The following is a 15,552-nucleotide window of genomic DNA, read 5'->3' on the forward strand; positions in this document are numbered from 1 at the left end:
CACTGACATCAAGACAAGGAAGCCCCTGACCATGTATGGAGGGTTTCACCCCAAGTCCCGAACCCTGGAAGATGGCCTTAACCGACCAGTGGGGAATTTTTTAAAAATATATATTTTAAAATAAATACCCTCTCGCCCCTGCGGGCAGTTTATCCTCCAAGCTTGGGTCCTCTACATGAAGCCTGGGAGCTTGAGGGTCCTGCGCAGTATACAGTTATGCCGTTTGGGTTGCGTATTGCACCTGCTATATTTTAGCATGACATGGTCAGGGTACTTGCTGGAATGAATAACTGCGATGCCTATCTGGATGAGGTCTGACCATTAAGTTCAACCGTTTCCATGAAGCATCACTTACTTTAAACCTCACTAAATTTGAATTTGGCAAAGCTACAGTCACATACCTGGGAAAACGAGTGGGACAGGGATAGGTACGTCCAGTGGAGGCAAAAATTCAGGCTATTGTTGAGTTTCTGGCCGATTTCTGGGGATGTGTGGCTATTATAGAGGATTCTGTAAAAACTTCTCTAATGTTTTAACTCCCTTCACTGATTTGGTCAGCCCAGTGAAACAGTTTCTTTGGACTCCTGCTTGTCAGAAACCAATTTGGGACTGCTTGTCAGCTCATACGCTTCACAAAGCAAATGAGCACATGAGAAACCAAGTTACCAACATATCACTACCACATTTCACTAGCTGGGACCACATCCTAGGTAACAATGGGCAATGAGGGAGTATGAACTGGTCCTGCGGTTTGGGGAAGGCCTCGAAGGGGACTGGCAACGGCTCCCAGGCCGAGCAGATCCCCATGTACTAACGAGAAGTGAATGAAGGAAAGGAAGAGAGGAGAAGAGAGGGAAAGGGGAGTGGGAAGGGGGGGCATGAAAATGAGAACAGCAGGCATTGGTGAAGGGGGGCTTTTATAGCCTGAGGCTGGAGTGGGCGTGAAAGAGGAGTGGTCCCACTCCTGAAATTCAGATAATATCTCCACAACAAACTGGTGGAGAATAACAGACTTCAGTCCTCACATACACAGCAAAATGAGTAGATGCAACAGGTCCAGAGAAGCCTGAGAGGGCAGCCCAGCCCAGCCATCTCTCACAGCCCTGAGAGATGGCTGTTTGCTTGTTGATATTCCAGGCTCCGCTTCCCTTGGTAATCTTCTAATTTATGGGTCATATATCAATTAACATTATCCTCTGCTCTTATTCATAATCACTTTCATCACTCACCTGGAAGTCACTGCCCTGAGTGCTCCAATTGCCACGTGGACCACTGTGTGCTTCACCCCCCACATCTTCTCAAGTTCCTCTCTCAGACGTTGTTATTTCTCTAGCTTGGTATTTCTCCAGACTGCATAGAGGGTCATTAACACTGCCCAAAAAATCTTTGGCTGCCCTCTGTCACCCCTGGAAGCTATCCCAGTTCTCCCTGTCCCAGGGAAACCAGAGCCATCACAGCTAGGTATCTGATCATCAGCATGGTGTAGGTATTGATTGCCTTGATCTTGTTCTTTCCATTCAGCTGACTCCTCAGGACTTGCATTACTCTCTGCAGGGATTTGGTTGTTGCGGCTTTCCTAGTGGCTTCTTCATGGTTCCCGTTTGCCTGTGGGATTCCCAGACTACTTTCCCTCTCTTTCTTACCACTCGGCAACACTTCTCCAATTCGATTGACATCCCAGTGTCGTTGCTGTAGATCCTCAAGTGGTGGATCTGTGAAGTGAGGTTTACTCTATTCACTCTTGGCATACAGCTTGATGTCATCCATGTAGAGGAGGTGGCTGACAATTGCTCCATTTCATAGTTGTTATCTATAGCCAGTCTTGTAAGAGATCTCATTGAGGGGGTTCAGGCCTATGCAGAACAGCAGTGAGGAAGGGACATCTCCTTGGTAAATCCTGCAGTTAATGATGTCTTGAGCAACTGGCTTGAGTGCCCTTTAGTTGTTGTTCGGCACATGCCCATTAAATACAGATAAAGGCTCTTAGTAGTGATGCGCGAATTATGAACGAATCGTTCAATACTCGAGAATCACTTTACTGACTCATGAATCATGATTCACAAGCCCAACTAACTCACTGACTCATCCCTGTTGCTGTTAGCAGCAATATATCTAGCTTATAATTAAAATTTTGGAGAAAAACAACATCCAGTATCTTAACAAAAAAATTTCTGCTCTGAACTGGAAGAAAAAAACCCTGAGTAGAAGCTCACATCAAGACAATAGCTTCTCGGTTCACAGTAGCATCGCTCTGCTAACATGCTAACAGCACATTTGAGCTACTCACCCCCTCCCTTCCTGTGCTGAATCGTAAGCCTAAGCGAATCACTCAGGACTCACTAACCCCCTCCCTCCTGGCTCACAGCTTCTTCTTCTTCATGGTTGGCAACCAATGTTAAGGCGCATTTCCGCCCCCTGGCTCACAGCTCAGTGGACATTTAGATGAGAAAATATATATTTAACACATTTAAGGAAAATACTAATAAAATAAAAATACACAAAATAAATGTTTATTTAGCAATTTTGATAAGAAATAGCTTAATTTTAGAAATGTTTTTGCTCTTTTTTTCTATATAAAATAGTTGTTTTCTTTTAGAATCACTCATCTTAGCAGTAGGATTTACATGAAAAGAGAAACAAATTAAGTTTGAGTGAAAATGTACATTTTTTGCACTCTCTGGTCAACTGACTCAGTGAATCAAATGACTCAAAAAAGCCGATTCACTTTGGTGAGTGACTCATTAAAACTCAATTCAGTAAAAAGAATCAAATTTACCATCACTAGCTCTTAGGGTCCTGTTGATCTTGTACAGTTTATGCATTCCAGGATCCAGGTATGAGGCATAGGTTTTCTCGTAAGCAACCCAGGCGGTGCAGAGGTTGGTGAGCCTGGCCTCGGAGTCTGTTCTATCTAACAGTAGCTGGTGTTTTGCCCCTCTGGTGTTCCTGCCTAATTCGTTCTGTGCCCCGCTCATGTACTGAGCCATATGCCTGTTCACCTCAGCCACTATAATGCCTGATAGGAGCTTTCATGTTGTACTGAGGCAGGTTATTGGCTGATAGTTGGATGGGACCTGTGGGGATCATCTGGGATCAGGACTGTCCAGCAATCAGTTAGCCATTCTGGGTATCGAATCTACTAGCAGCTGGTTCATTTGTGCAGCCATGCACTCATGAAGTGCAGTCAGCTTCTTCTGCAAGTAGGTGTGCATCATATCAGGGTCTAGTGCTGTCCAACTCTTCATACTGGAGACCCTTTCCTGGATGTCAGCCAGTGTGATGCTCACTGGGAGGTTGCTGTGGTCTGCTCATAGATTCACAAGCCACTGAGCATTGCTGTTATTGGTTGCATACTTCACCCATATGCTCTTCAAATATTGCTCCGGCTCCAGTCTTTTTTTTCATGCCACTGAGAGTACACCTTGGCAGGCTCATTAGAGTGCAGCTGATTTATATACCTCTTCAAGTGGCTGGCCAAGGCTGTGAGTCTTTGCTTGGCAATTGTCCCGAAACCAGCTACAGCTGCTGTCTGCTAGGCCTCATCTTTGTAGTGGACCTTTAGACTACTTTTGTTATTGGTGTTATTTGTTTTGGGTCCAAAAAACGAACATGAAAGCAGCCAGAACGCTAAAGTTCTAAAATATAGTGTCCAAAAAGCAAACGGGTGACAGCACAGTGGCTATGGCAATCTTGTATCTACACATTATGCTGTAAAATGTGACATGAAGATGTGTGCGGGAATGACAAATAATCATTAAGAAAAACAAAAAACAGGACAAATGTAAAAAATTTTGGCATTTGCTTTTAATTCTTTTATTAACTTTTTTAAATTATTTTTTTTATTGTTATTTTGTTTTTAGTATTATTCTTTTTTAAAGGATGATCTATCAATTCGGAAGGAGAGCTGCTCAGGCAAATCAGCATTCACAGCATTCACACTGTTTGACAGCAGTTTTTTTTTTCACAAATGTTGAATTTTCATAGTTTCACCTTTGTTCTTTTACATGTTTCAAAACTAGAAAAAGGTAAATAATTAACATTCCATTCAGATATATTTTATACAGTTCTTGATTCTTTTTCTCTTTCCATTGCAGTGACAACAAAATCAGATCCAAGATCAGCTTTTTAGAGTGTAACTAATTCATTCATGTAGGGAAGCCTCTCATCTTTCTGTTGCAGTCATCTTTCTTAGCTCTGCCTTTTCACTATCAACAAAAAAGCAAAAAAACAAAAAACAAAAAAACAGAAAAGTGGAACTAAAACGACCTAAAGCAGATGCAGTTCTTTAAATAGTAATAGTATTTTAGCTGCTGATGTCTCATCATGAGGACAGAAACACAGAGTTTTGTGACAGAGTCCACCCTACCAAAAGAGACACTGACTTTATTTTTTTGTACTTTCATGTTCAGAGACATCTGAATTAGGTGCATCAACCATCTAAACCACATTTGTCTTCAGATAGTGCTGCTGCCTCTGTGGCTTATAAATTACAGTATTATATTATTTGTTGGTTATAAAATTTCTTTTAAAATCTGACACAAAAAGTAAGAAAATAGGACTGCTTTCTGTCAAAGGAGGGGAGGCTTCCCTTCACCAGGTCATTCACACTATGTTAACGTCATTATTTTGATGTTTCTCATGCATGCATTTGGAATTAACCTCCAAAAATATAATACAAAAATACAGGAACAAGGGATGCAAAAAGAAAAAAAAGCTTCTTCTTTAAAGTAACTGAAGGAAGGCATCAGGAAAGAAAGAGAACAAAGAGGAGAAGACGTTTAAGATAGAGGAAAGGCAAGGCGCCTGGAATGGAGATGTTGCTGCAGAAAATATGGGTTGAAGTTTTAGACCTTAACATGCTAAAACTGACACAAAAAGTTCTCCATGCTAAGCATAAAAGCCTATTTCTTTTTTATCACTGTTTATGGTTTTAAGCTAGTGGACTTAATTATCCAAATAATATAGCCTAATGGCACTAGGACAGAGTAACTAACCATGGTAAGTCTGTTTTTACCAGTTTATTTAAAAAAAAAAAATCTAATAAAGCTAGACCAGTTAATACAGCCGGTGTACAAAAATGCTACATCAATTCTAGCTAGTCAGATCGTTTGAATATAAAATCTAATTTTGTTCCTTACAACACCCACATATAATTTCAGATCACTTTACCCAGACTTGGAGAGCTAGCCAAAATTCACTAAATATCCTGTGAGCAATCAAGCAAATAGCTTTGGAAGTGGTGATGGTGTATTGACTTTACTGACTGTCAGAACTGCCGGTGTCTTATCAGTTTGCTGGTAAGCTGTCGATCTGTTTGCAAAAAAACCTAAATCACTATTGTATCCTGATACTGTCTTTTATTAGGCCTATGAATTCATAACAAGCCTGTAAGCTACATGGTGTACACGACACCCCCAGTTCTCAGAGTGTCACAGACACCAATATTTTAATGCTTCAGAAAAGAGAAACCACCACAATGAAGATTTTGGAATGAACATGTCTTCATCTTGTCATATGATCTTTTGACTGACCAGGCCAACATAGAACCTATTTGCTTTTCCCTCAACATAGACTTTTATTTGACTTTGTACTTCTTCTCTTGCACACTTAATTCGTGATACTTTTTGAACTAGCCAAAGGGTGCTTTCAAGTAACCTAATCCTCCAAAACTGATAAGGGTGATATTTCTTTGTCTATTTGTTATAACACTTTTCTACTTTTTAGAAACATGTCAGCAACCTCGTTAATTCTCATTTCCATGCAAGACTGGATGTCAGACTGGCTACACTCATGAACCATACTGAAATGAAGAGAATTTAGAATCTAAAGCTATCCATGTTTTCTCAGTGTTGGCACTCGTAATCTGAATTCAGATCATGAAAGTCATGTATATCGGTTAGATTTGGTGAGACAAGCAAAAGGAGTTTCACCACAGTGTTGCAAAAAGAAAAGTTTATCTAGTCCAGACCTAAACTGTCTTAATAATCCTGCTAGCTCAGCCTAAAATGTGAAAAATATTTATGTAAACTTCTGCTCTACATGGGTTAAACTTTTGCACACAGGACCTTTTACCACACCTGAGCCCTGTCACACCACTCACTTTCTAATTTTGTGTTCTTCTAGGATGGGGCCAAATGTACACTACACATTGAAATTTTAACCCATGTCTCAGCCCTGCTGGATTAACTAACCAAAAACCTGACTTAGCTAACTACTTAAAATACTTGTATAGGCTACAAAATTCATTATGGTTTGGGTTTAAAGCAAAAGTAGCACTATTGGCTAGTTAGTGGTCCATCTGGGCACAGGGACATTGTCTAGTTCAGTCTGCAAAGCATTCCTGTCGTACATGTTTTATACACAAACACCTTAACACCTACATATGTACATAACTGGAAATCCTGAAAAATAACATAAACCAGGGAGCCCTGTTCCATTATTACTTTATCCTAAGAACTTCCTACGTGTTTCTACAATCTAACAGTCTTTACTGGCTTTTAATGCTTCATTATGTTTTTAAGTGGGTTAGTGGACAAGTGGTGGCCTGGTTGACACAACATGGCTGATGAATTATGGGAGTGGTTGGCGATGGTGATGAGGTGATGGGGTAAAGCTCACTGTGATACAGGTTTGTGTTCATGTCCCAAAACCTTCCGAAGCATTTTTTCATACGTGTGGAATGGATTAGACATCATTTTGGAAACACCGAAAAGCAAAAATTTAAAATATTCACAAACTGAAGATGTCAGAGAACCAAATATCACAACAAATTTTACTCGTCAAAGACCCATTATGCAGTTTTTGGACTTGTGTTAGTTTTGGAATAGAATCAAAACTATTCCAAGACTTCAAATAAAACATCAGATCACGTCTCCAGTGAGTACAATTGGCATAAGTTTTAAAAACTAATGGATGGATGTTTATCTTGGTGTAGCTACAATACAGTACATAAAATCCTCTTGTTCATTTTGACACGGCTGAAGCTGAAGTAATATACAGTGTTAAGCAAACAACTGATCTAAAACACTGGAACCAATTCTTCTTATCCCATGCAATATCACTAAAGTCAGAGATGCTAACGCATTGAGTTTAGTCAGAAAAATCTACTTCAAGCCTCCAAGTTAACTTCCACAGAGCCACATGTACTCACTGAATTCCTCGGATTTAGTACTGCAGCATCCTAACATCCTGATGTTTTGATAGAATACTATATACCTGAGATACCCTGGGTTACCACCAAAATTAAGAATCACCATAAATTATGTTGAAAAAAGTAACATTTATTATAAAACATATTGTTATCATCATCCATAACCTCAGCTTCAGCTACCATGGCTGCTAAGCAATAAATGATAAATGTATTGTTTAAATGGATATATACATACATTTTTATTAATCCTAAATATCACAGCAGTATTTCCAAAGCAGAGTCTTGCTATTGATTAGCAAGGCACGGAGAGCAATAATCTAAAGATATAGTACATAAATTCAAATCTCTCAGGATAACGATCAATCTTTTTTTTCTACGTGGCCTCTAATTTTAGCTCTGTGGCTCTTATATAAGCAGACAGGTGAGTTTAGCGACTTCAGCTGAAAGTGCTTGCTTGCCTTCAAATAAACAGATTTTTTCAAATGTTTCATTTTTGACATTTTTCATAGGAAACATGTTTTTCATTATGTTTTGATTTGACGTTTGGTGTCCTACTGTATGTCTGCCATAGAATAAAAAATCTACTCACAGAATTTGAGGCCTCAGGCATCGCCATGTAAAAGCCCACTCCTACCCCTCCATCTACCCCAGTCAGAATGCAGTCAGACACTTTAAAGAAAATAAGAAGGTGAACATGGTCGTCTTTTTCTTCTGTTAAAGTTTTGGGCCTCTCACTGATATTTTTTAACTTTATTTATTGTCTCTTTTTTAGTTGTTTTTAGTTCTGTTTTGTCTCTTGAGGTGATTTTTAATCTCTTTACAGTTATTATGAGCCTCCAACTGTCATTGTAGTCATTATCATCATCACTGTAGACTCTCTGGATCTATTTGTGGGTAAGGGGTGTTCTATTTGTCTTTTTAGTTATTAAAATCTCTCTTTAGTTGTTTTGTACGGCTTTGTAGTTGCCTTTTTTGTCATTTCTTTGACGTTCATGAAATAAGAGATTCTAATAATAATGTAATGCAGCTCAGGAGGTGGAGCAGGTCATCGACTAATCGGGAGATTCAAACCCTGGCTGCTCTAGCCTGCATTTCAGATATACTTGGGTGAGATGATAACCTCAACTTGCTCTTCACTGCATCGATCAGAGTGTGAATGTGAGTGAATGTTAGATTAAAACACTTGGGCATGGGAAAAATACCTTCTGTTATCAGGTGAATGAGGCATGCTGTATAAAGCGCTCTGAGTGCTCGAATAGAAAAGCGCTATACGTATGAACCAGTCCATTTACCCAGCATCATGAGCAAAAATCAATGTATAATAGAGACAACACAGAGCAATTCATATGAATGAAACAGTATAAAAATGAGAGGCACAATTAAAATCCAGATAATTTAACAAACATATTTCTTATAATAATCTTTTTTCTATCTGTCAGAGGAGCATGTCTTACACTTGTGCATACTCTGCTCCTACAGTGTTTCAGCAGACTTTGTTTGACTCAAATAGTGTATTTTGGCACAATTCTCTTTAAATATTTCAAACAACAGTTTTCCCAACCTCTTTTTACTTATTAACTTGTAGCCTAATTTTTCAGCTGGTACACTATTTGCTATGACAGCCTACTAAAGATATCATAAATGGACTCATCAGGCGAGGTCATTAGTAGCCAGCACCTTTGCAGGCTGTTTTTTTTCCAAAACTATGGAAACTCCAGGTATAAGTTTTATGAAATGGGCTCATGGATAAGAGTAATATAAATGTAGTGATTACATATTTCATTCAGCCAACAAATATTCAAATATGCAACTTGAGAAACTCCACCAAGGTATTTCTTTTTCTTTTTGTCCCTGAACCATTGTGAAAATTAAAGAAAGAGGTTATTCCAGATCAAGACAAAAAGATACACCAAATATACCGAACAGTGATGATGGGGTTGTGTATTTCTCTTAAAGAGTCATTTGTCCAAGCTACACCATGAAATCAAACATCTGCAGATGACATCTTTCAGTGTCTGTCAGACTGTCCCCCTCATCAAGTGTGAGGCATTGTGTACCTTTTCATCTGATGAAGGCATCTGATCAGCTTGGATTACTTTGAGAGTATGTACAAACGAACAAATAAAGCAACAGTAGACCTTCTCCTGAAGTAACCTGAACCCCACACCTCTGATGGTTCTTTGGAAGGTCCTCAAGACCTTGGAAGCAATATTTAGGTCAAGGACAAAGTAACTAAAAGAACAACGTAACCTTTTCAGTTTGACTGCACAGGATAATGACATCTTTGAATGGACAACTTTCAGTCCGGAAACAGCAGTGATTGTAGAGATTAACAGCTAGGGACTCTACTAAGAGGCTTCAATAAGAAGAAGAGATAGTAATAATAAGAAAAAGGCAGAATAGCAGCCAGGTGAAAGGTTGAAGCAATAGCAGAATAAATACTTGCAAAAGTTGAAGAGGACTCCTCTTGGATTTAAGAAAGCTATATTATTGGGTGTCCTAAGACATCTTAAAGAGAACTACACAGGGTTCACCTTTTTTTTCTTAATGGTGTTTTACCATGTTAATCAAATGGATGAAATCGTTATTCCTACACACTTATCTGTACGCATTCTATTGCATATAACATAACATTATTACATTTTCACACACACACACACACAAAAAAACACAGTTTCTAGCCCTGTTATTCATGAGAGAAAAGAGTGACTTGCAAAAGTCATGCACATTATTCATGCTGATAAACAATGTCAGAAAAATGAATTTCTAATTTGCAATCACTGCCATTTTTTGTCCCTCAAATAGTTTGTAAAAGATGTTTGCCTGCTCAGTTTCACACCTCCAAACAGATATGGTGTGTATGGTCTCCTTTTTCTCTGGGAGGAGGGTGCTCATCCTCCTCCACCATGTTTTCTTAGCTCCTTAGCAGTAAGTAGTTAAAACGTATCTTGGATGATAGTGATGCTACCATTACACTAACAATGCTGAAAGAAAAATTAACTATGCCCCCCTCCCCCCATTAATACAGATTTCCATGCAGATTTTCTAAAGGGGAGGAGCAATAACAATGCAGAGATGCAGTTAAGGGTGGCGGGGGTACTCGGGTAAGATACCATAAAATCTCAAGAAGGAACAAGTGAGAAAGAGGGCCTATCCCATGGCTGTCATCAGTGATGCCTGAAGACAGCCATGTGACCTTATGGCCAGTTTAGTGCCTTTGAGTGTTTCTGTTCATCTCAACTAATGCATCCATCCAAGTGTCTGTAGTCTTTGGGTTACATCATCCGAACTAACATGCTGATGTCTTGCTGAATTTCAAGTCCCCAGATGTTGTCTCGATGCCTCCTGGGAGATTCAGCTAGTATAAAACATAAATGACTGTGTGATGTGCATATAAGTGTGAAAGCTGCTGTTTTTTGATATGTATGAATTGACTTCAGCTTGCTGTTTCTCAGCTGAGATTAACAGGGCAGCCTAGCAGTCGCTGGACATCGTGATAGACTCCCTCACCTTGCATAGTGCTTTGAGTGCCAAAATAATGGATGATTCCTGGGAATCAGTCGCAGTTTATGCAGTCTCTTGAAAAAAAAAAGGTAAGTAAAGCAATATGACAACTAAATTACATAAAATTGTGACTAAAACACCGAAGACATCCAGAAGACACGAGGTTTCCACATACAAGACCATCGGGCAGGAAGCCCTCTGGCAGCTCAGCTGAGAGAATCTATGTAGCCATTCGCTCTGGAAATCAGTTCAGAGGATGTGAAATTGTTTGGTCTTCCAAGTTAATATGGCTTACATTTACTAACAGCCACTTTCTCCATTAGGTTGCATGTGATGATGGAACTGTGAACACCATTGTTGTTCTTCTCTTTCTCTCTATCTCCCTCCCAGTTTCTACGGTGAATCCCATCAGCAGAGACAGACGAGCAGCAGTTTACAGTTAATAGTTTTCCTCTTCTTGTAGAGGAATGGGTGAGTTTGTTAAAAACTCAGCACTGAAAGGGAAAAAGAAAAGAGAATTTTGTGAGGAGATGAAGTAAATATGTGACACCAGATCTTGGAATAGTCAGTGTGGGGCATCAAAAAGCCTAAAGGCAACAAAATGTGTTAAAGAAAACAATGAAAATGGATGAGCTTTCCTAGTCATTTCTTTCAATGTCTTTCTTATGTTTCAGATTTCATGTGGACCAAATATCATTTACTCATTCATTGTAATGATGCTAATGGCTAAGTAATGCTTTCTTTGCTTTTGGGGTATTTTGGCGACACCAGCAGTTCAAACTTATTCCTAAACCTTGAAAAATGGTATCACCATGGTTACAATAAATCCTTGATTGAATTTATATAACTGAATATACACACACAGCAACTACCAGATATAACAGTAAGTATGTAACTGGCAAACCTGGTTTTATGTTAATATGATTGTTGTTAAGAATGAAAGAATTATTGTGGGTTATTGTATTTGTCAATAACAATTAATTTAATGTATTTAAAGACAAATATCAGTGTCAGAGGAAAAACACAATGATTGCTAAAAAAAGAAAAACGGCATTTATCCTAAACTGATTGGAACAGAAGTTACAAACTAAAGTTGTGATTTTAAAATATTTTTCATTGAATTCTGCTGTACTTGCACATATAATAATCCTTTCCAGTCTTTGAGAAAATTTACAAAAATATAGGAGGGGCAGAGAATTACTGGACTAAATGACATAATTAGTTCCACTTTGACCATTTTCAAAAGTATCACGTTAACAGAATACATCGTGATATGTTTTTCTGTAAAATCTTTTACTTTTGGTGCCTAGCACGCAGTTTTCTGATGCAGGGATTTGAGCTGATATTTATATCCATGCTTCTGTTGCTGTTTTGTTTGCTTTCCTACACCACTCCTGTTTTACGATGACTAAAACAAAGAGCAAACTGCTTCTGGGTGATTCTCCCAGACAGCCTCCTGTTGGACCTTTTTTTGGGAAAAAAAAAGACCTATAATAATTATTTCTCTAATGTCTTAGTCCAGTAGATGATTACTTACATATTTCAAAAATACAATTTCCCACCTCAGGCATTATTAAGCATTCATTTCTCACTAAACTTCACTTTGACTTCAACCCTAATCCAAACAATCTGAACCATGAGTGATCATGATTTATACATTCTTGGAGAAACAATCAGGGACATTATGATAGTCTCGGGGTTGATGGGATGAGTAATATTTCAATATGATATCAGTTCAGTTACCAAAGAAATATAAGGCTCAGCAACAATGGGAAGGGAATTTATTTGGATCTTTAAGGTTCAATATGTTTTGGATTTTTCTTAAAGTTTTCTCTCTTTTTTAAGTACATGGTTGAGTTTTGCTTTTTCTTGATACATTTTGAATTTAACTCTTTTTACCCTCCAAAAATTGTCAGTTGCCTTTCCTGTGGAAAACTAAGTACACCCCATGGTTCAGCACCTTTACAACAACTTTCAAGCAGCTGTAACTTAAAGTAATTGCCTTTATCAGTCTGTCACATTGTTCTCGGGGAACTTTGAACCATGTTTCTTTATGGTGTTGCTTAAGTTTACTTAGGTTTGCAAAACCTTGATTCTTTTCCTTTTCAGCCATTCTGATGTTGGTTTGTTGCACAACCCTATTTGGGCCAGGATTTAGTTATCAGACATAAAACCTTGACTCTAAAATACTTGCTATATACAGTGGGTGGGGCAATTGTTTGATCCCCTGCTGAATGTAAAAGTTTGTTTAAAAAGAAACGGACATTCTCTAATTTCTATGGTCATTTTAATTGATAGAGACAGAATATAAATCACAAATCAAGAAAAACTGCATGACTTATATTTACTTCTTCTTTAACCTCTCCTTTGTTGCCTTGGTTGCCTTGCAACATTTCCCAAACTTAAGATGGGTCTGTACGTGTGCCTTCTTGCAAAGGAGGACCTTGTAAAATATATATCTGCTATGAAATAGGGTAAGCACTTTCCGTGGACAATCTTGTCCCTGACAGGTGGTGGAAAGGTTGGAATGAAATAATCTGATTATGTGGATAGTTATGCTTTAGTCACATAAACCGAAAGTAGGAGTATCTGTCATTTGTTTTGATTGATTGATTGATTATAATCTGTTTGCCACAACCACCAACACAACCAATTTCTGGGAGCAAGAACTCTGCCTTGACTGTAGGCGATCAAATATTTATTTCATTCAATGACATACAAATCATGCGGTGTGGTCAGTCTCCACTTTGGTCTGTGCATCACTTTATGTGATCTGTTCAGATGCAACTTTGCAAACCTAAGCCATACTTGTCTTGATGCATGCTCAATCATCCAGGTAAGGAAATCCCAAAAGGCTGATTCTGTTGACCTGAACGTAGCGTTTTCAGTGGGAGAAACGTTTGGTCACTCATCCAAGTGACTTCTTCTGTGGTCATTGATTGATGGCCTTTGATCAATGAGCTTTGATCAGTGGTTGTTGATCAATGGTCATGCCAATGTGCATATTAATGATCAAGGAACTGACCTTCTAGCCATTGTTCCTTCAGTGGTGCTGGTTTCAGTCGTTGTGTAAATGTGCTGTTTATAAGGTTGGGGAAACAGTCAGCCGAGACTGAAGAAGTCACTTGGATGAGTGACGAAATCAACTTTTTGGGCAAAGCCACACACAGCTTTTTCCTGCCAATCATTACACGCCATACTTTAACTTTTAATCTAACAGAAGCCTGTGGAGTCCGACATGTATGTCTGTATTTGCAGTTACTGTCTTTCCTTTTTGAAATGAACAAACACTTGAATGCTCCAGACCAGCAAATTGAGAACATTTTATAAAGGTGGTCACGCTGTTGACACTGAATCGGATTTGATTAGCAGCACCTGGCTGTTAATTACTACTTAAGCAGAAATCGGTGTACTTAGTTTTTCACATGACTGTATCGTATATCTCTCACTTAAGTCGCTTTTCTCCTTTTCCTTGACTCGGTGTCCCTTTTCAACCTCACACATTCGCTTGGAATTTATTTCTCCATTCTCTGTGGATCTGCATTCCTTTTTGCTCTGTATTGTTTTTGCCCCTGTGCTGCAGATTTTTTAGTGTAGTGTAGTCGCTGTGAGAGTTCCTTTAGCATTACCTATATCTATGTTAGACAATAGAGAAAGATTTGTTTATGTTTGATCTCCAGTGTTGGCTGTAAAAAGTTGTTTGTACATTACGGAAACTGAAACCTGACACATCAACGCAAGGAAATAATAGCCCAAACACACTGAAAAGCAAAGGAGAAAAAAAGATTTCATCACAAAGCTTACAGAGTCCAGCCAACATGCAAGGACACTGATACCACAGCATGAATGTCACACATTTTTCTTTCTGTGACCCACATACACACAGATATGTAACAATATGCAGAGGTCTTCGAGGGGACTATTTACACCTCTGATGGAACAAATACTTATACGACAGACAAGGAGCTGAGAGACACTGAGCTCGGAGACTGAAAGTGAAATTGAAGAGATTCAGCGCTCAAAGCAGAGGACTGCAGCCAATCAGGACTGGATTGGAATTCAGACTAAGAACTGAAAGCAGAACATCTCAGCTGATGTGTCCCGCAAAGCACAGACCAGACCTTGGCCAAATAACAGTAGTTTTGGAATTTTTAAAAATGAATCCCACTTTAACCATCAGACATGCAGTGTTTGCCTTATTTATTAATTTGGCCGCAGTTTGGCCAAATGACAAACTATAAGTCACCTGCACCTGTGTGGGATAGAATAAGCCATAGTTAGTGTTCACAAACACTCTTTGACCCAGGTGTGGTGCTCACAAAGGCTATGAAAAAGAAAGATGAGAACAACACAATATAAAAAAACAAAGAAGATAACACGATGTCACACCGAAACACAGTATGTGAGGAAGTACACAGAAGAAGCAAACAGTGCAAGAGAGCAATAGTGAGGGACACATTCTTACATGGAGAAGCGATTTGTGCTTCTTTCTTTCCTCCTCCAACACTTTCTGTGTTGCCCAAACTTTTCCTCCTCCATCTCCTCTCTTTGATGCTGCTCAGCTGACAATCCACTCAGGACACGAGTTTTCAACACATTTGTTCATCTGCATCTGTTTACAACATATCATTACCCTCTTTTTTATTCTTTTTATTGTCCATTCCTATCTTCATCCTCAGCGAAGTCCACTGTCAGGCCAATAGTTTTTGTTTTTCCAATGCGAAGGTGCTCTAATTTACACGTTTTCCTTTTTGGCTTCAGTTTTCTGGCTTGAAGAATGGATGGATGGTGTCCCAGAGAAAGTGAGATACAGTTACTGGGACAGAGAAGAAAGGTGAGGAGAAATACAAGGAGAAGACAGGGAGCACATTCGGAAAAACAAAGCAAGGACAGCAGTT

At 38.9% G+C, this 15,552-nt stretch overlaps 1 protein-coding gene across 1 annotated transcript in view; it reads right to left on the reverse strand.

Annotated features, from left to right (window-relative positions):
* Positions 1 to 3,836: 3,836 nt before the first annotated feature.
* The window catches only part of LOC113021485 (potassium voltage-gated channel subfamily C member 1-like), a 90,002-nt gene continuing 78,286 nt past the window's right edge, over positions 3,837 to 15,552 (reverse strand). The window contains exon 5 of the mRNA XM_026166237.1: positions 3,837 to 11,148. Within this exon, the coding sequence (XP_026022022.1) occupies positions 11,135 to 11,148 (14 nt within the window). The 3' untranslated portion in view covers positions 3,837 to 11,134. The remainder of the gene's footprint in view (positions 11,149 to 15,552) is intronic.

This window comes from Astatotilapia calliptera, chromosome 4, assembly GCF_900246225.1.
Source record: "Astatotilapia calliptera chromosome 4, fAstCal1.2, whole genome shotgun sequence".
Taxonomy (NCBI): Eukaryota; Metazoa; Chordata; class Actinopteri; order Cichliformes; family Cichlidae; genus Astatotilapia; species Astatotilapia calliptera.